Source organism: Xenopus tropicalis, chromosome 2 (assembly GCF_000004195.4).
Source record: "Xenopus tropicalis strain Nigerian chromosome 2, UCB_Xtro_10.0, whole genome shotgun sequence".
NCBI classification, from domain to species: domain Eukaryota; kingdom Metazoa; phylum Chordata; class Amphibia; order Anura; family Pipidae; genus Xenopus; species Xenopus tropicalis.
In genome coordinates, this window is record NC_030678.2 from 179096282 (window position 1) to 179117049 (window position 20768).

At 49.8% G+C, this 20768-nt stretch overlaps 1 protein-coding gene across 2 annotated transcripts; it reads right to left on the reverse strand.

The window, feature by feature from the left end:
• Window positions 1-290: 290 nt before the first annotated feature.
• Window positions 291-19601, reverse strand: znf674 (zinc finger protein 674). Of its 2 annotated transcripts, none has more exons than XM_031896075.1 (6): window positions 19352-19601; window positions 13417-14254; window positions 9479-9691; window positions 6732-7373; window positions 5305-6132; window positions 291-2194 (listed from the first exon to the last, which is right to left on the reverse strand). In XM_031896075.1, the coding sequence occupies exons 2-6, from the start codon at window positions 14225-14227 to the stop codon at window positions 1233-1235; spliced, it is 3456 nt and encodes a 1151-aa protein (XP_031751935.1). In that variant the 5' UTR covers window positions 14228-14254; window positions 19352-19601; the 3' UTR covers window positions 291-1232.
• Between the last annotated feature and the right edge of the window lie 1167 nt (window positions 19602-20768).

The window sequence follows — 20768 nt, forward strand, 5'->3', positions numbered from 1 at the left end:
CTGGTTACTAGTTTAATGAGCTGCTTTGACATAGTGTGGGACAGGAAGGGCTTCATATTCTGCATTGTGCCGGAAATAACAAAAAAACATTGATTTCTTAATTAAAACCATAGGCAAAAGTATGTTGCGCACCAGCCCCAGTGTAACACTGCCCCTTTAAGCCCACCCAACTGCAGACTAATGCCCACCCAACTGCAGACTAATGCCCACCCAACTGCAGACTAATGCCCACCCAACTGCAGACTAATGCCCACCCAACTGCAGACTAATGCCCACCCACAGGCAGATACAGACTGACCGAGTCAGTGTTTATTATTGTCCTTTCTACGGGGCCAAACTGCCTGCCCGATTGCACAAATGGTATGTCCCAAGTGTGTAAGGCTGCTGTGCCCCCCTCCCGTGTTACCCACTATTCCTTACTTACCTGCCCTATCCACCTACCCCCAGAGTGTAACCCATACAGTTTATTATTAAGAACATTTTGCACTGATACAAAACCCTGACACATGGACACAGTATAAGTGGGCAATAAGGGGGTGCATAGGCTGGTGGGGGGGGGGTCAAGATCTTCTCAGATGATGGGACAGTACTGTAGCAATGCATGCTGGGTACTTTGCTACCTTGAGATGCCCCAGCTGTATGACCCACAATGAGTGCAGAACTGAATCTCTCACCCATGATCCAGACACGGGCAGCCAATCACAGCTTCCCCTAGAGCCTATAGTATATTCCTCCTCTCCCCAGCCCTGGGGCACAGAGGGGGTGTGGCTAGCGTAACCCCACTGAGCCAATCAAAGCAAGGCACACAAGCTGCTCAGCAGGACTCTAGGTTATGAATGTTTATTGCTTTTATACTTACATAGTTCTGCTAGCATTAAAGCACTGTGTGGGCTTGGGGCACAGGGGGGGTGTAATTCCTGCTACTCACTTCTCAAAAAAAAAAAAAAAATAAAAATAAAGGAAGGGATTCTAGTCATACACTCAGAGCACTAGTCTCATAGACACAAGGCAGATCGTTTGCAGCACTGCTGGCAGGAGAGGCATGGGACTGACTGAGCTAGGACCGTAGTCGATTTAAGAAAGCTGAGCTGAGGCAGAGCAAAGAAAACCACCGAACACTGAAAGCGATTATATGAAACCCACGGGAAGTAAGAGCGCTGCTTGGTAAGAAAGGAAACGGCATATAAAAAAGGCGATTTCAGGCAATGAGCCCCAAAGAGCTGGCAGGGAAACTAGGAGGTTCCGTCCTTCCAGGCCAGGTCTTTAATGTCCGGGTTCTGCTTCTTGTGAGTTTGCTCGTGCCGGGCCAGAGCAGAACTGGAGCAGAAGCAGCGGCCGCAGGCCGGGCAGGGGTACGGGCGCTCCCCCGTGTGTGTCCGCAGGTGGATGATGAGGGTGCTTTTCTGCCCAAAGCCCTTGTCACAAACCTCGCATTTAAACGGCAGCTCCCCGGAATGCGAGCGCTGGTGGCGGTACAGCACGGAGCTGCAGCGGAAGCTCTTGTTGCACTCGGGGCAGACAAAGGGGCGCTCGCCGGTGTGTGCCCGCTGGTGGCGCACCAGGAAGTAGTTGCAGCTGAAGGTGCGCCCGCAGTCTTTGCACATGTAGGGCTCGTTCCCCGTGTGGCTGGCCAGGTGTTTCCGCAGCTCGTTGCGGTTGGGGAAGGCCACGTCGCAAATGCCGCACTTGTTGAGGGGCTGGACGGCCGGAATGACCTTGATGGCGCTGTTGGGGGCCACCACGGGCCGCAGTTTGCAGTAGGAGCTCTGGTGGCGCTCTAGAGACGAGCTTTGGCTGAAGGCCTTGCCGCAGTACGGGCAGATGAAATGGTTGGGGGCGGCGTGAACCTTCTGGTGCCGCTGCAGCAGAGACTGGGAGTTAAAGAATTTGCCACATTCGGGGCAGATAAATCCCCCTTCCTCGTTCTCCACTTCAATAATCTGCAGGTCATCATCGCTTTTCTCCAGGGGCAGGGGCGGAGCCGGATCTGGATCCTCCCAGCCGCCCTCAGCGCCGTTATGGAAATCCGCCTCGCCGCTTTTGTCTTTCAGCGAATCGAGGGATTGGTCGCTGCCCTCCCAGAACTCCCCGCCTTTAGATGCATCGCGGAACTCCCCAGCCTCGCTGGCCTCCTCCCCGATAGAGCCGTTAGCAAAGTCTGCCTCTTCTGGCTGCTGCTCCAGAACGCTCTGCACTGTAACCAACAGAAGGGGACAATGTTACGGGGTATCGGGCAGGGTGGGGCAGTTAGGGGCCCTGTAACACATCTCGGCTTCCCATTGGTTGCACCAGGATACAGCATGGTAATGGCACATTGTGACCAATGGAACTTGCTAAAGGGGCTATTCATCTTTACATTTACTTTCAGTATGTTATAGAATGGCCTATTCCTAGCAACCTTTCAATTGGTCTTCATTATTTATTTATTACTGGTTTGGAATTATTTGACTTCTTCTTCTAACACTTTGCAGCTTTGAATTGGGGGTCACTGACCCCGGCAGCCAGCAGTTGCACTGTTATTGTTATTTTATATAACACATTTTTCTATTCAGGTCCTCTCCTAGAAATATATCAGCCTCTCATTCAAACCACTCCCTGGTTGCTAAGTTAATTTGGACCCTAGCAACCAGATAGCTGTTGAAACTCCAAACTGGAGAGCTGCTGAACAAATACTGAAATAATAAAAAAAAAACTACAAATATCCAATAAGTTACCTCAAACATGAACAACCTCTTTAATAGCAGAAATTATATAGATAGTGAATAGTGTACCCCCCATTGTAAAATATAAGGATAAAGTCACAGAGGAGTTCAATGACCCTATACTCTTTTATACAGGTCATGAAACTCAGAGGTGACTTTTAAAATCCTCAATAGTTCAAAACAGGGGGTACTTTATTTATTACAAGTTTCAGTGAGTCCTGTGACAGAAATGACATCACTAAGCTCTGATTATAACCGATGACATCACCACGCACCAATTATAAGGATATAATTTATAGGCTATTCATGGCCTTGTAACATCATCTCCCTGTATTCCCCTTCTCTCCCTCCATCTCAACTTTGCTCCTCCCGCTTGTCTGTTTAACTTGTCTTACTTGGCGCCTAACCATTCAGCCACTCCCATCTCACACACCCACCAGCTGTCCCCGCCCCTTTCCTCTTTAGAGGCTAAGTTCCATTTTTTTCCTACTATGATAGATGCAAATACTTGCTGCCTGCGGATGAGAGCGGCAGTGGGAGGGGTGGGATAGCTGTGCTGGCCCCTTTATAAACGCATGTTTATAATAACAGGTGTAGGACCCATTACCTGGAATGCCTTTATTCGAAGGTTCTGAATTACAGAAAGGCTATGTCCCACAGACTCCATTTTAATCAAATAATTCAATAGAACAGTTCTATTGGGGTTCATTTAATGATTAAATGATTCCCTTTTCTCTGTAATAATAAAACAGTACCTGTACTTGATCCCAACTAAGATATAATTACCCCTTATTGGGGCAGAACAGCCCTATTGGGTTTATTTAATGGTTAAATGATTCCCTTTTCTCTGTAATAATAAAACAGTACCTGTACTTGATCCCAACTAAGATATAATTACCCCTTATTGGGGCAGAACAGCCCTATTGGGTTTATTTCATGGTTAAATGATTCCCTTTTCTCTGTAATAATAAAACAGTACCTGTACTTGATCCCAACTAAGATATAATTACCCCTTATTGGGGCAGAACAGCCCTATTGGGTTTATTTCATGGTTAAATGATTCCCTTTTCTCTGTAATAATAAAACAGTACCTGTACTTGATCCCAACTAAGATATAATTACCCCTTATTGGGGCAGAACAGCCCTATTGGGTTTATTTCATGGTTAAATGATTCCCTTTTCTCTGTAATAATAAAACAGTACCTGTACTTGATCCCAACTAAGATATAATTACCCCTTATTGGGGCAGAACAGCCCTATTGGGTTTATTTCATGGTTAAATGATTCCCTTTTCTCTGTAATAATAAAACAGTACCTGTACTTGATCCCAACTAAGATATAATTACCCCTTATTGGGGCAGAACAGCCCTATTGGGTTTATTTCATGGTTAAATGATTCCCTTATTTTAAGGATTGCTTAATGTTTAAATTGTTTTTTTGTGTATGGTGATGTATGGAGATCTAAATTACAGAAAGATCCCCTACCCAGAAAACCCCAGGTCCCAAGCATTCTGGATAACAGATCCCAAACCTGTACATAAAATTACAGCTTGGTCCTATATAAGGATTATATCCTTATAAACAGGATTTTAGAAGTCACCTCTGAGTTGACCTGTATAAAAGCCTTTATATGGACATGGAATGCCTCGGTGACTTATAATATCCTTATATTTTAAAACGAGGGGGGGGTACATTATTCACTCTCTCTAGCTATCTTTCTACATCTTTCTCTCCTTCACTATTATATATAAAATCACTCTGCCTCCAGCCTCATGTTTTTATATGGTCATGGAACTCCTCGGGGACTTATAATATCCTTATATGTTACAATAGGGGGTACTTTATTCACTATATATTATAAGGAACCCCTCGGGGGCTTATAATATCCTTATATGTTACAATAGGGGGTACTTTATTCACTATATATTATAAGGAACTCCTCGGGGACTTATAATATCCCTATATGTTACAATAGGGGGCACTTTATTCACTATATATTATAAGGAACTCCTCGGGGACTTATAATATCCCTATATGTTACAATAGGGGGCACTTTATTCACTATATATTATAAGGAACCCCTCGGGGGCTTATAATATCCCTATATGTTACAATAGGGGGTGCTTTATTCACTATACATTATAAGGAACCCCTCGGGGGCTTATAATATCCCTATATGTTACAATAGGGGGCACTTTATTCACTATATATTATAAGGAACCCCTCGGGGGCTTATAATATCCCTATATGTTACAATAGGGGGTACTTTATTCACTATATATTATAAGGAACCCCTCGGGGGCTTATAATATCCCTATATGTTACAATAGGGGGCACTTTATTCACTATATAACCCACAAGCACAGAGCAATGAAACCCAATGGCACGGATAGTCCCAGCGCTGCAGTAGGATCAGACAGTAGGGATGGACCTATCCAGCTCCTGTATTTATAGGCTCATACAGCAGCCCTATGGATAAGGTACATTATTTCCAGCCTGACCCCTTGGGGCATGAAGCCCTTACTGGTTCTGGGGGTCCCTGCTGTAAAGCTAACAAACTGCATATGGCTTGGGGGGCGGTTCCTGTACGGGTAACACCCACCTGAGGTGATTCCATCATATATGTGACTTTGCTCGTGTCGGGAGAGGGCGGAGCTGGAGCAAAAGCTGCGGTCGCAGATGTGGCACAAGTAGGGGCGGTCTCCTGTGTGCGTCCTTTGGTGGATAATCAGACTGGTCTTTTGGGAGAAGCCTTTGTCGCAAACCTCGCATTTAAACGGCATCTCCCCGTAGTGCGTGCGTTGGTGCCGGTACAGGACCGAGCTGCATTTAAAGCTTTTGTTGCAGCGATGGCAGACGAAGGGGCGCTCGCCGGTGTGGGTGCGCTGGTGGCGCACCAGATAAAAGTTCCCGTTAAAGGTGCGGCCGCAGTCCGCGCACGTGTAGCGCTGCTCCCCCGTGTGGCTGCCCAAGTGCTTCTTCAGCTCGCCGGTGCTCGGGAAGTTTGAGTGGCAGATGCCGCATTTATAAATGCGCTGGGCGGGCGTGGCCGCGTGGGTCGGGATGACCATATCGGATTTCACGTCGCAGTGGAAGTTTCGGTGCCGTATGAGAGTGGAGCGGTGGCCGAAGCTTTTGCCGCAGGCGCAGGAGAAGGGCCTTTCCCCCGTGTGCATGCGACTGTGGATGGTTAAATGCGTCTGGGACTTGAAGGTCTTGCCGCAGTCTGGGCACGCCACGTAGGTCCGGCCGCTCCCCTTGGGGGCGGGGGTGTGGATGATCTCGAAGTCCTCGTCGTGTATCACTACCTTACGCATGTTTGCCTCATCCACTATGCTTGGTTTCTTCCGTTTAGCAGCCGTGCCCCCCCTGGGCCTCGGTGGCGCCTTCCGCTTGTTCTGCGATGCCTTCGACTTGCTCTGGTGCCCACCTATAAGGGAGGAAGGGCAATATTACAGGGCAGAACGCTGACCCATGCCCCCCCTAGTGGCAGAACGCTGACCCATGCCCCCCCTAGTGGCAGAACGCTGACCCATGCCCCCCCTAGTGGCAGAACGCTGACCCATGCCCCCCCTTGTGGCAGAACGCTGACCATGCCCCCCCTAGTGGCAGAACGCTGACCATGCCCCCCCTAGTGGCAGAACGCTGACCATGCCCCCCCCCAGTGGCAGAACGCTGACCATGCCCCCCCTAGTGGCAGAACGCTGACCATGCCCCCCCCCCAGTGGCAGAACGCTGACCCATGCCCCCCCTTGTGGCAGAACGCTGACCATGCCCCCCCTAGTGGCAGAACGCTGACCATGCCCCCCCTAGTGGCAGAACGCTGACCATGCCCCCCCCCCAGTGGCAGAACGCTGACCATGCCCCCCCCTAGTGGCAGAACGCTGAATCAAATAATTAGAAGTTATTATTTAGGAAATATAAGATTAAAAAAAATAAACTCCACATTCTATGAGGACCCCTCCCTGAGGAGCCCCCCTTCTGTACTGGCCACCAGTAACTTACAGGTACCCTGCACTGGGCACTCACCTCTCTCTTTGTCCTTCTCGCTGTGATGATGTCGGACCAAGGCTGAGCGAGAGCAGAAGCCCTTGCCACACACTTGGCACAGGTAGGGGCGCTCCCCCGTGTGGGACCGCAGGTGAATCACTAGGGTGGTCTTCTGGGAGAAGGCTCTCTGGCAAACCTGGCACTGGAAGGGTTTATCGCCAGTGTGGATCCGCTGGTGCCGGACCAGGAAGTAGTTGGAGTTAAACCTGCGCCCGCAGTCCTTGCACCAGTATCTCCGCTCCCCGCTGTGGCTGCTTAGGTGCCTCTTTAGCTGCGCGGTATCCGGGAAGGCTGCGCTGCAGACCCCACATTTATACACAGGCTGGGCCAGGCCCCCACTCATATTACCCGCCACAAACCCGCGGCTGCAGTGGGACCGCCGGTGCCGTACGAGAGACGATTGGTGGCCAAAGCTTTTCCCGCAGCCCCTGCAAATGAAAGGCCTCTCCCCGGCACGTGTCCGTTGGTGCATGGGGAACCTTTTGGCACCACTGCGACCCCCATCACCGCTGTCTGTGGCTTCTGAGCGCTGCCGTGAACTGCCGGTGCCGTGTCCCAGAATGTTCTCTAACTTAACTGGACTCTGTGCGAGGAGAGCGCCTTCTCCTCCTGGAACTTCATCTGCCAAATAAATGGAGCAGTCACTAACGAGACCTCAACATCTGTCATTTTATTCACTATTCCAACCCCGCATATTAACCCCTGTCTGCCCATTCCCACATAGATATATTGGGATACATAGATACACAATAAGCTGTACCCCCATACTTCCATAAGGAAACACTATGGCACCTCCTACCCATATGTATAAATACAAATATACAGAGAAGGAATGTTCTGGGCACACAATAAGCTGTACCCCCATACTGTACTGTCTAAGGGAAACACTATGGCACCCCCTACCCATATGTATAAATACAAATATACAGAGAAGGAATGTTCTGGGCACACAATAAGCTGTACCCCCATACTGTACTGTCTAAGGGAAACACTATGGCACCCCCTACCCATATGTATAAATACAAATATACAGAGAGGGAATGTTCTGGGCACACAATAAGCTGTACCCCCATACTGTACTGTCTAAGGGAAACACTATGGCACCCCCTACCCATATGTATAAATACAAATATACAGAGAAGGAATGTTCTGGGCACACAATAAGCTGTACCCCCATACTGTACTGTCTAAGGGAAACACTATGGCACCTCCCTACCCATATGTATAAATACAAATATACAGAGAGGGAATGTTCTGGGCACACAATAAGCTGTACCCCCATACTGTACTGTCTAAGGGAAACACTATGGCACCCCCTACCCATATGTATAAATACAAATATACAGAGAGGGAATGTTCTGGGCACACAATAAGCTGTACCCCCATACTGTACTGTCTAAGGGAAACACTATGGCACCCCCTACCCATATGTATAAATACAGATATACAGAGAAGGAATGTTCTGGGCACACAATAAGCTGTACCCCCATACTGTACTGTCTAAGGGAAACACTATGGCACCCCCTACCCATATGTATACATACAGATATACAGAGAAGGAATGTTCTGGGCACACAATAAGCTGTACCCCCATACTGTACTGTCTAAGGGAAACACTATGGCACCCCCTACCCATATGTATAAATACAGATATACAGAGAAGGAATGTTCTGGGCACACAATAAGCTGTACCCCCATACTGTACTGTCTAAGGGAAACACTATGGCACCCCCTACCCATATGTATAAATACAAATATACAGAGAAGGAATGTTCTGGGCACACAATAAGCTGTACCCCCATACTGTACTGTCTAAGGGAAACACTATGGCACCCCCTACCCATATGTATACATACAGATATACAGAGAAGGAATGTTCTGGGCACACAATAAGCTGTACCCTCATACTGTACTGTCTAAGGGAAACACTATGGCACCCCCTACCCATATGTATAAATACAGATATACAGAGAAGGAATGTTCTGGGCACACAATAAGCTGTACCCCCATACTGTACTGCCTAAGGGAAACACTATGGCACCCCCTACCCATATGTATAAATACAAATATACAGAGAGGGAATGCTCTGGGCACACAATAAGCTGTACCCCCATACTGTACTGCCTAAGGGAAACACTATGGCACCCCCTACCCATATGTATAAATACAAATATACAGAGAAGGAATGTTCTGGGCACACAATAAGCTGTACCCCCATACTGTACTGTCTAAGGGAAACACTATGGCACCCCCTACCCATATGTATACATACAGATATACAGAGAAGGAATGTTCTGGGCACACAATAAGCTGGTACCCTCATACTGTACTGTCTAAGGGAAACACTATGGCACCCCCTACCCATATGTATAAATACAGATATACAGAGAAGGAATGTTCTGGGCACACAATAAGCTGTACCCCCATACTGTACTGCCTAAGGGAAACACTATGGCACCCCCTACCCATATGTATAAATACAAATATACAGAGAGGGAATGCTCTGGGCACACAATAAGCTGTACCCCCATACTGTACTGTCTAAGGGAAACACTATGGCACCCCCTACCCATATGTATAAAAACAAATGCCCCCCTGGTGGGATGCCAGGCTTACAATCCACACCCAGGTAGGCAGCTCCATATAGTAAGATGCCATATGCTCAGTAGTGTAGGTCCCATGACTATACCCCAACAAGTTAAACATCAGGGCCCCCCCCCCCTTACCATAGTCTTTCTTTATATCCAGCTTCTCATGATCAATGTGCATTTCCATCACCAGTTTCCCTTGTATCCTCCCACAATCCATCTGCTGTTCCACCCACTTCCTGTCCCCCACAGCGGTAAAGGAGAAGCCGTCGGCAGCTTTTCTCAGCAGGATTTTGGGCAGTTTCCATTTCACGGTGTCGTCGTTTGCTCCATTTTCCCGATTCCCTTGTGCTGAGAACATAGAGAGGCACATTATACACAAACCCCATAGGCTGCAGGGATGGGGCACATAGGATTCAATGGCGGCAGGAGGCGGCCAAACCCACCCGGTGTCCCATGTACAAACAGAGTCGGACTCTCTCTCCTGGTACTTGTGTACCCTATGGTTGCCTAGTAACGCCTTTGGCGCCAATACGTATATTAAAGTGCTTGTTGTACTGTTTGGGTTTCCCTGATTGAAGTTCCAGTAGGAACTGAAACGTCGGACCAATAAAAACCTCACTTTTGTTGTTCTGATGCTCTTGAAGTAAATAAAGTCCTCCCGACACGAGCAAAGTCACATATATGATGGAATCACCTCAGGTGGGTGTTACCCGTACAGGAACCGCCCCCCAAGCCATATGCAGTTTGTTAGCTTTACAGCAGGGACCCCCAGTACCAGTAAGGGCTTCATGCCCCAAGGGGTCAGGCTGGAAATAATGTACCTTATCCATAGGGCTGCTGTATGAGCCTATAAATACAGGAGCTGGATAGGTCCATCCCTACTGTCTGATCCTACTGCAGCGCTGGGACTATCCGTGCCATTGGGTTTCATTGCTCTGTGCTTGTGGGTTATATAGTGAATAAAGTGCCCCCTATTGTAACATATAGGGATATTATAAGCCCCCGAGGAGTTCCTTATAATATATAGTGAATAAAGTGCCCCCTATTGTAACATATAGGGATATTATAAGCCCCCGAGGAGTTCCTTCTAATATATAGTGAATAAAGTGCCCCCTATTGTAACATATAGGGATATTATAAGCCCCCAAGGAGTTCCTTCTAATATATAGTGAATAAAGTGCCCCCTATTGTAACATATAGGGATATTATAAGCCCCCAAGGAGTTCCTTCTAATATATAGTGAATAAAGTGCCCCCTATTGTAACATATAGGGATATTATAAGCCCCCAAGGAGTTCCTTATAATATATAGTGAATAAAGTGCCCCCTATTGTAACATATAGGGATATTATAAGCCCCCAAGGAGTTCCTTCTAATATATAGTGAATAAAGTGCCCCCTATTGTAACATATAGGGATATTATAAGCCCCCAAGGAGTTCCTTATAATATATAGTGAATAAAGTACCCCCTATTGTAACATATAGGGATATTATAAGTCACAGAGGGGTTCCTTATAATATATAGTGAATAAAGTACCCCCTATTGTAACATATAGGGATATTATAAGCCCCCAAGGAGTTCCTTATAATATATAGTGAATAAAGTACCCCCAATTGTAACATATAGGGATATTATAAGCCCCCGAGGAGTTCCTTATAATATATAGTGAATAAAGTACCCCCAATTGTAACATATAGGGATATTATAAGCCCCCAAGGAGTTCCTTATAATATATAGTGAATAAAGTACCCCCAATTGTAACATATAGGGATATTATAAGCCCCCAAGGAGTTCCTTATAATATATAGTGAATAAAGTACCCCCAATTGTAACATATAGGGATATTATAAGCCCCCGAGGAGTTCCTTATACAGTGGAGGAAATAATGATTTGACCCCTCACTGATTTTGTAAGTTTGTCCAATGACAAAGAAATGAAAAGTCTCAGAACAGTATCATTTCAATGGTAGGTGTAACAGTGGCAGATAGCACATCAAAAGGAAAATGGAAAAAAGAACTTGAAATAAAAGATAGCAACTGATTTGCATTTCATTGAGTGAAATAAGTTTTTGAACCCTCTAACAACCATTAAGAGTTCTGGCTCCCACAGAGTGGTTAGACACTTCTACTCAATTAGTCAACCTCATTAAGGCACCTGTCTTAACTAGTCACCTGTATAAAAGACACCTGTCCACAGAATCAATCAATCAAGCAGACTCCAAACTCTCCAACATGGGAAAGACCAAAGAGCTGTCCAAGGATGTCAGAGACAAGATTGTAGACCTGCACAAGGCTGGAATGGGCTACAAAACCATTAGCAAGAAGCTGGGAGAGAAGGTGACAACTGTTGGTGCGATTGTTGGAAAATGGAAGGAGCACAAAATGACCATCAATCGACCTCGCTCTGGGGCTCCACGCAAGATCTCACCTCGTGGGGTGTCAATGATTCTGAGAAAGGTGAAAAAGCACCCTAGAACTACACGGGAGGAGTTAGTTACTGACCTCAAATTAGCAGGGACCACAGTCACCAAGAAAACCATTGGAAACACATTACACCGCAATGGATTAAAATCCTGCAGGGCTCGCAAGGTCCCCCTGCTCAAGAAGGCACATGTGCAGGCCTGAAGTTTGCCAATGAACACCTGAATGATTCTGTGAGTGACTGGGAGAAGGTGCTGTGGTCTGATGAGACCAAAATAGAGCTCTTTGGCATTAACTCAACTCGCTGTGTTTGGAGGAAGAAAAATGCTGCCTATGACCCCCAAAACACCGTCCCCACCGTCAAGCATGGGGGTGGAAACATTTTGCTTTGGGGGTGTTTTTCTGCTAAGGGCACAGGACAACTTATTCGCATTAACGGGAAAATGGACGGAGCCATGTATCGTGAAATCCTGAACGACAACCTCCTTCCCTCTGCCAGGAAACTGAAAATGGGTGGTGGATGGGTGTTCCAGCACGACAATGACCCAAAACATACAGCAAAGGCAACAAAGGAGTGGCTCAAGAAGAAGCACATTAAGGTCATGGAGTGGCCTAGTCAGTCTCCGGACCTTAATCCAATAGAAAACCTATGGAGGGAGCTCAAGCTCAGAGTTGCACAGAGACAGAAACCTTAGGGATTTAGAGATGATCTGCAAAGAGGAGTGGGACCAACATTCCTCCTAAAATGGGCGCAAACTTGCTCATCAATTACAAGAAACGTTTGGCCTCTGTGCTTGCAAACAAGGGTTTTTCCACTAAGTATTAAGTCTTTTTTTGTTAGAGGGTTCAAAAACTTATTTCACTCAATGAAATGCAAATCAGTTGCTATCTTTTATTTCAAGTTATTTTTTCGATTTTCCTTTTGATGTGCTATCTGCCACTGTTAAACCTACCATTGAAATGATACTGTTCTGAGACTTTTCATTTCTTTGTCATTGGACAAACTTACAAAATCAGTGAGGGGTCAAATCATTATTTCCTCCACTGTATATAGTGAATAAAGTGCCCCCTATTGTAACATATAGGGATATTATAAGCCCCTGAGGGGTTCCTTATAATATATAGTGAATAAAGTGCCCCCTATTGTAACATATAGGGATATTATAAGCCCCCGAGGAGTTCCTTATAATATATAGTGAATAAAGTGCCCCCTATTGTAACATATAGGGATATTATAAGCCCCTGAGGAGTTCCTTATAATATATAGTGAATAAAGTGCCCCCTATTGTAACATATAGGGATATTATAAGCCCCCGAGGGGTTCCTTATAATATATAGTGAATAAAGTGCCCCCTATTGTAACATATAGGGATATTATAAGCCCCCGAGGAGTTCCTTATAATATATAGAGAATAAAGTACCCCCTATTGTAACATATAGGGATATTATAAGCCCCCGAGGAGTTCCTTATATATAGTGAATAAAGTGCCCCCTATTGTAACATATAGGGATATTATAAGCCCCCGAGGAGTTCCTTATAATATATAGTGAATAAAGTGCCCCCTATTGTAACATATAGGGATATTATAAGCCCCCAAGGAGTTAGATTTAGATGATATATCTATATATATATTTAGCAGAGCATACACTCACCTGTGCGCAGCTTGCCCTGCCGGTGGTTCTGCTCGTGGCGGATCAGAGCCGGGCCGGAACAGAACCCTCTCCCACACACCTGGCAGGAATAGGGGCGCTCTCCGGTGTGGGTTCGCATGTGGATAACCAGGCTGGCCCTCTGGCTGAAGCGCTTGGTACACACCTCACACTTGTACGGCTGGAGCCCGATGTGCAAGCGCTGGTGCCGGTCCAGCACGGAGCTGCAGCTGAAGCTCTTGTTGCACTGGGGGCAGACAAAGGGGCGCTCGCCGGTGTGAGTCCTCTGGTGGCGCAGCAGGAAGTAGTCGCAGCTGAAGGTGCGGTTGCACTCTTTGCACGTGTAACGTCGCGCTCCTCTGTGAGTTCCCAGGTGTCTCCGCAGCTCATTGGGCCCTGGCAGCACCATGTGACACACTCCGCATTTGTAAGTCTGCCGGTCATCGAGGGGCGAGTAAGTGGCGGAAAGTTCACAACCCCCCGCGCAGGGCAAGGACTGGTGGCGCACAAGAGAGGAGCGTTGTACAAAGGTTTTGCCGCACTTGGGACAGACATGGGCCCCTTCTGTGTGCGCTGCCTGATGGACGCTCAGCAGGAACTGAGACTCAAAGGTTTTCCCACACTCTGGGCATATAAATCCGCAGCTGCCCCTCCCCGGGGTATAATCCTCCATCTCCTCTTCAGCAAATGCCTCGCCCCCCCAGTCCTCCGTGACATCCTCTTCCTTGGCCACATTGAGTTGCCCCTCCGCCAGAACCTCACTCTGCCCGGTCTCACACGGCTCTTCCTTAATGTGCAGAGCGCTCTCATCCATGGCCGCGCTCTCTCCCGGCGCCTCTCTCTCTGCAAGAAACAAGGAGACTGATAAACACAACTACAGGGGCAAGAAATTACACACCAGACTCTAAGGGGTATTAGAGAATAAGCCTGGACTAAGGGGCAACAGAAAAGGCAAGAACTAAGGCCCCATTGTAAGGGGCAAGAGGGGAAGAGACAGCTAAAGCAGGATTAACTGTAAGGGGCAAGAGGGGAAGAGACAGCTAAAGCAGGATTAACTGTAAGGGGCAAGAGGGGAAGAGACAGCTAAAGCAGGATTAACTGTAAGGGGCAAGAGGGGAAGAGACAGCTAAAGCAGGATTAACTGTAAGGGGCAAGAGGGAAGAGACAGCTAAAGCAGGATTAACTGTAAGGGGCAAGAGGGGAAGAGACAGCTAAAGCAGGATTAACTGTAAGGGGCAAGAGGGGAAGAGACAGCTAAAGCAGGATTAACTGTAAGGGGCAAGAGGGGAAGAGACAGCTAAAGCAGGATTAACTGTAAGGGGCAAGAGGGGAAGAGACAGCTAAAGCAGGATTAACTGTAAGGGGCAAGAGGGGAAGAGACAGCTAAAGCAGGATTAACTGTAAGGGGCAAGAGGGGAAGAGACAGCTAAACTAGGATTAACTGTAAGGGGCAAGAGGGGAAGAGACAGCTAAACCAGGATTAACTGTAAGGAACAAGACGGGAAGAGACAGCTAAACCAGGATAACAGAAAGGGGCAAGAGACAGCTAGGGCTGGGAGAACCTTAGAGAGCTGCAGCCTCAGCCGGTGCTTGATATCCCCTCTCCCCTCACACTCATACTTACATTGCTTCAGGGTTGCAAGAAGCACAAACCCTAGCAACCACGTATAGATTAAATATCCTGTCATGTCTGTGTTTAGCCCATAGGCCTCCTTGGCTCCGCCTATCAGCATGCGTGGGCAACTGCCCGGAGACTGCAGCCAAAGGAACAGCTGGCAGTGCCCCCCATGTTTGCGCCAGTACAGAGACGCCCCAAACCATCCGGCACTGCCAGGCTCCCCCCAATGTGTCAGTTATACAAACCCCGCTCCTTGCCCCCCATTAATATGAACTGGGATCCTCTGGGGGCACCGGGTAATGGTGGCACATAATCCCGTGCCCAATCACTGCCCATGTACCAATGATCCCTTGCGCTCTCCTGACTGTCAGTAACGCAGTGAGACCTCCGGTGCCGTGCGTGCCCAGTAACAGGCGCCACTGAGTGTCAGCTTCAGGCCCAGTGAGGGTTTGAACTCTTGCCCCAATATGAACACAAGATGGCAGTATTTGCCCCCACGCATAGGGGAATCCATCACCTACAGGCACAGTATAAACATCTCCTTCCTACCCCCAGGGAATAACACGGCAACAGCTCAGAAATCTCCCGGCTCCCTCTGTAGCAGAACCAGAACCAGCCTGACCCAAACGGGAACCTCTTGTACATGATCCGGGGCACATACCTACCTGCCTACAGTGCCTTCAGCCCGACATACCTGTGTATACACTATATGGCCAAATGTAAAGTACATGGCTAGCTGCCCCCCCCTCACCTGTCTTGTCCAACCTGAGGGGGTTAATATGAAGTTGCCCCTTTCCATCCCACAGGGGTCAGTTAGGTCCCCCCTCCCCTTGCTGCTATAACTGCCCCTGCCCTTCTGGGAAGGTTCCCACTAGATGTTGGAACAGTGTTGCTGGGAGTTGCTCCCATTCAGCCACAAGGGCATTAGTGAGGTTGGGCAGTGATGTTGGGGGTCAGGCTCACAGTCGGGGTTCCATCCCACAGGGGTCAGTTGGGTTGCCCCTCCCCTTGCTGCTATAACTGCCCCTGCCCTTCTGGGAAGGTTCCCACTAGATGTTGGAACAGTGTTGCAGGGGTTTGGGTGGGTTGGGGGTCAGGCTCACAGTTGGGGTGCCAGTTCATCACACAGGGGTTTAGTTGGGGATCAGGCACAGAGTTGGGGTTCCAGTTCATCACACAGGGTTACATTTTTTTTTACATTAACATTTATTTATAAAGCACCAACATACCCCGCAGCGCTGTACAATAAGTGGGTTACATACATTGGACATACAGAGTAACATATAAAGCAATCAGTAACCGATACAGGAGGGGAAGGGAGCCCTGCCCAAAAGAGCTTACACTCTACAAGGAGAAAGGGCTGAGACACAAGGTGGGGGAATGGGCGGAGCTGGGAGAGGGGGGGGGCACAGGGTGTTGCTAAACTAGATTAGGGGAAGCTTCTCTGAATAAATGGGTATTTAGAGATTTCTTGAAGGCAGAGAGATTGGGAAAAAGTCTGACAGTTTGTGGGAGCGAATTCCAGAGAAGGGGGGCAGCCCTTGCACAGGCTTGTATGTGAGTGTGTGAGGGGGGAATGAGAGAGGAGTTGGGGGGCAGGTCAGTAGGGGGGTAACAAGCGGGTTGGGTGGTACCTAGAGATGAGTTCAGAGATGTAGGGGGGGGCAGAGTTATGGGCTGCTTTAAATGTGAGGGTCATTAGTTTGAATTTTATCCTGGATGGTAGGGGAAGCCAGTGCAGGGACTGGCAGAGCGGCACGGCAGGGGGACTGGCAGAGGGGCTGGCAGAGCGGCGCGGCAGGGGGACTGGCAGAGCGGCGCGGCAGGGGGACTGGCAGAGCGGCGCGGCAGGGGGACTGGCAGAGCGGCGCGGCAGGGGACTGGCAGAGCGGCGCGGCAGGGGGACTGGCAGAGCGGCGCGGCAGGGGGACTGGCAGAGCGGCGCGGCAGGGGGACTGGCAGAGCGGCGCGGCAGGGGGACTGGCAGAGCGGCGCGGCAGGGGGACTGGCAGAGCGGCGCGGCAGGGGGACTGGCAGAGCGGGCGCGGCAGGGGGACTGGCAGAGCGGCGCGGCAGGGGGACTGGCAGAGCGGCGCGGCAGGGGGACTGGCAGAGCGGCGCGGCAGGGGGACTGGCAGAGCGGCGCGGCAGGGGGACTGGCAGAGTGGCACGGCAGGGGGACTGGCAGAGCGGCACGGCAGAGGAGGAGCGGTTGGAGAGGTGTATGAGCCGGGCAGCAGTATTCATTATGGACTGGAGAGGGGACAGGCTTTGGAGGGGAAGGCCAATTAATAGGGAGTTACAGTAGTCCAGGCGGGATATTATAAGAAAGTGAATAAGGATTTTGGCAGCATCTTGGGTGATAAATGATCGGATTTTGGAGATATTTCTTAGGTGAAAGTGACAGGATTTGATAAGTGATTGGATATGAGGGGGGAAGGACAGGGCAGAATCAGGGGGAACCCCAAGGCACCGGGCCTGGGAAGATGGGGGGATGGTAGAATTGTTACCCTGTATAGATACCTCGGGAACAATGTGGGCGTTGGATGGGGGAAAGAGAACCAGGGTTGGGGGTCAGGCTCACAGTTGGGGTGCCAGTTCATCACACAGGGGTTTGGGTGGGTTGGGGGTCAGGCTCACAGTTGGGGTGCCAGTTCATCACACAGGGGTTTGGGTGGGTTGGGGGTCAGGCTCACAGTTGGGGTGCCAGTTCATCACACAGGGGTTTGGGTGGGTTGGGGGTCAGGCTCACAGTTGGGGTTCCAGTTCATCACACAGGGGTTTGGGTGGGTTGGGGGTCAGGCTCACAGTTGGGGTTCCAGTTCATCACACAGGGGTTTGGGTGGGTTGGGGGTCAGGCTCACAGTTGGGGTGCCAGTTCATCACACAGGGGTTTGGGTGGGTTGGGGGTCAGGCTCACAGTTGGGGTTCCAGTTCATCACACAGGGGTTTGGGTGGGTTGGGGGTCAGGCTCACAGTTGGGGTGCCAGTTCATCACACAGGGGTTTGGGTGGGTTGGGGGTCAGGCTCACAGTTGGGGTTCCAGTTCATCACACAGGGGTTTGGGTGGGTTGGGGGTCAGGCTCACAGTTGGGGTTCCAGTTCATCACACAGGGGTTTGGGTGGGTTGGGGGTCAGGCTCACAGTTGGGGTTCCAGTTCATCACACAGGGGTTTGGGTGGGTTGGGGGTCAGGCTCACAGTTGGGGTTCCAGTTCATCACACAGGGGTTTGGTGGGTTGGGGGTCAGGCTCACAGTTGGGGTTCCAGTTCATCACACAGGGGTTTGGGTGGGTTGGGGGTCAGGCTCACAGTTGGGGTGCCAGTTCATCACACAGGGGTTTGGGTGGGTTGGGGGTCAGGCTCACAGTTGGGGTTCCAGTTCATCACACAGGGGTTTGGGTGGGTTGGGGGTCAGGCTCACAGTTGGGGTTCCAGTTCATCACACAGGGGTTTGGGTGGGTTGGGGGTCAGGCACAGAGTTGGGGTGCCAGTTCATCACACAGGGGTTTGGGTGGGTTGGGGGTCAGGCTCACAGTTGGGGTTCCAGTTCATCACACAGGGGTTTGGGTGGGTTGGGGGTCAGGCACAGAGTTGGGGTGCCAGTTCATCACACAGGGGTTTGGGTGGGTTGGGGGTCAGGCACAGAGTTGGGGTGCCAGTTCATCACACACGGGTTTGGGTGGGTTGGGGGTCAGGCACAGAGTTGGGGTTCAGTTGGGTCAGGGCTCTGTAACAAATCCATTCCGTAGGGCTTTGCACATGGGGGGCATTATTGTGCTGAAACAGGATAGGGACCCCCCAAACTGTCCCACAAAGTAACACAGAATTGCCAGGAATGTTACTGTACCCCATAGCCTTAGTGTTCCACTGGGACCAGGGGCCAAACCATGGGAATTGCCCATTACCCCCCCCCCCAAGCAGGGCATTTAGTGTTCCCCTGGCATCTGCCAATCTAAACCTTCCCATCACCTTGGCCCCGCCCCCTGCTCAGGGGCCCCTGCCGCCCTGGGAGCCCAGCCAATCAGAGCGATGTTACTAATATAGAAGAGACATGTGCCGGGGTTCCCTCAGGAACCTACCCCACCCCTGTACTTGTGCCTCTGTGGGGCAATTACACAGGGCGAGTGTGTGTGTAACGGGCTGCTGTACAAGGCACAGCGCACACCAGCCCCATACACAGGGCACTATCACGGCTACAAGTGTGGGGCTCCCTAACTAGGGGAAAGGATAAACACAACTCCGGGGCCCCCGGTAACACCGCCTGTAGCGCAGCCTGGGGGGTCCATATCCATCCAATGTAACAATAAAGGCGCCTCACCTTGCACCGAAACACCGCTCGGCGCTACATGCACCCCCGCAAGGCGGACTTGCAGCCTCCCAACTCGCTCAGTGCCGGGCAGGAACTGGGCCGGACGGGTCCATTGCTCAGCAACACGAGGGGGTTTCTTCCCCCCCCCTGCGTTCCACCACTCACGGCTCCCTCAGTAGCTCCGCCCACGGTACGTGTTAGGTCACACACGCCGTTACCCAGACAGGGGGGCGGGCTCTAAAGTACGTGCCCACGCTACGCCGTGCGTAACAGATAGGCGCCCATAACAACCATCTTCCGTCCGAGAAGTCTACCCATAATCCCATGCGCGTAGATACCCTGAACCAGGGTTGCCAGGTTGACGACTTTTCCTGCCAAATTGGGCTACTAATGTAAAGCCCAGGTGGGTTTCCAAAGTACAAACCCGCCAAGGTACAGTTTTGAGCTATTTTTTGGAACTTTTGCGGGTTTGTAGTTTGGAAACTAGCCAAAGTTGTTTCCCCATAGTAAACCTGACTTGCCTGTCCCACTGCATGCTGGGTAATGTAGTTTGTATCTAACAATTAGCCTACAGCTAGGATTAATATAAAACTACAATACCCAGCATGCAATTAGACTATATAGTATATAAAGCCAGAGGCTGCCATTCTTTTTCTGAGGCTTGTGTAGTTACCCCCTGCCTCAGTGCAAACTGAATGAGGGTATTTGCCCCCGCAGGTCACTCACCCTCAGGCTGGCAGTGGCTAAGTCAGCCTTATAGTGGGCAAACAGCTCTACCCTGGCTTTAGTCACTGTGCTGGGAACAGGCTCTCTACATGTCTGCCTCTCAGGAAAGGGTTAACTGGGATCTACTCAATGAGGGTCAGTGTCTCCTACCCCCCCCCCCCCCCTCTTCCTCCAACACAAAGGTCCTGTGGGAGGCAACTGTCCAGGGCCCAATGGCAGAAGGTCCAAGACAAGGTCAGAAGCCAAAGGACAAGCAGCAGGATCCAGTTTGGCTTCTACACAGGCAACTGGCCACAGGCTAAGGGATTGGTCAGGCTGAGGGCCGGCAGGAGAGGAGTCTGGACATTCTGACACAGTAATAACCTTTATGTCTCCCACAGCCCATGTACAGGCGCTGCTGAACTATAACCTTCCCCCCTTCAGCTCATCAGACTACAAAGAAATGGCCTATCGAGTGCAAATGCATTGCCATCTGCTGGCCCCACATGGTACTGCAGGAGATTTCATTGCTTTTCTATTGAGTGAGCTCCGGGATTCTTTTGGACTCTCAGAAGTACAAGCTCAGCATCTGGTACAGAACCACGTGTGGGCAGGGTCCTGGCCACTGTCATTGGCTCCACACATTTCTGTACCATTTGTGTCTGTAAGTTACACATCCAGTTAGATTGTAAGCCCTGTGGGCAAGGGATCACCTCCCTCT

Excerpts from the sequence above, each read along its gene's own strand:
- znf674 (XM_031896075.1), bottom strand. The coding sequence starts at position 14,227 with ATGGATGAGAGCGCTCTGCACATTAAGGAAGAGCCGTGTGAGACCGGG. Across the intron at positions 7,374-9,478 it reads GGATATAAAGAAAGACTATG|ATGAAGTTCCAGGAGGAGAA; the intron begins GTAAGGGGGGGG and ends TTTATTTGGCAG. Across the intron at positions 6,133-6,731 it reads CGAGAAGGACAAAGAGAGAG|GTGGGCACCAGAGCAAGTCG; the intron begins GTGAGTGCCCAG and ends CCTCCCTTATAG.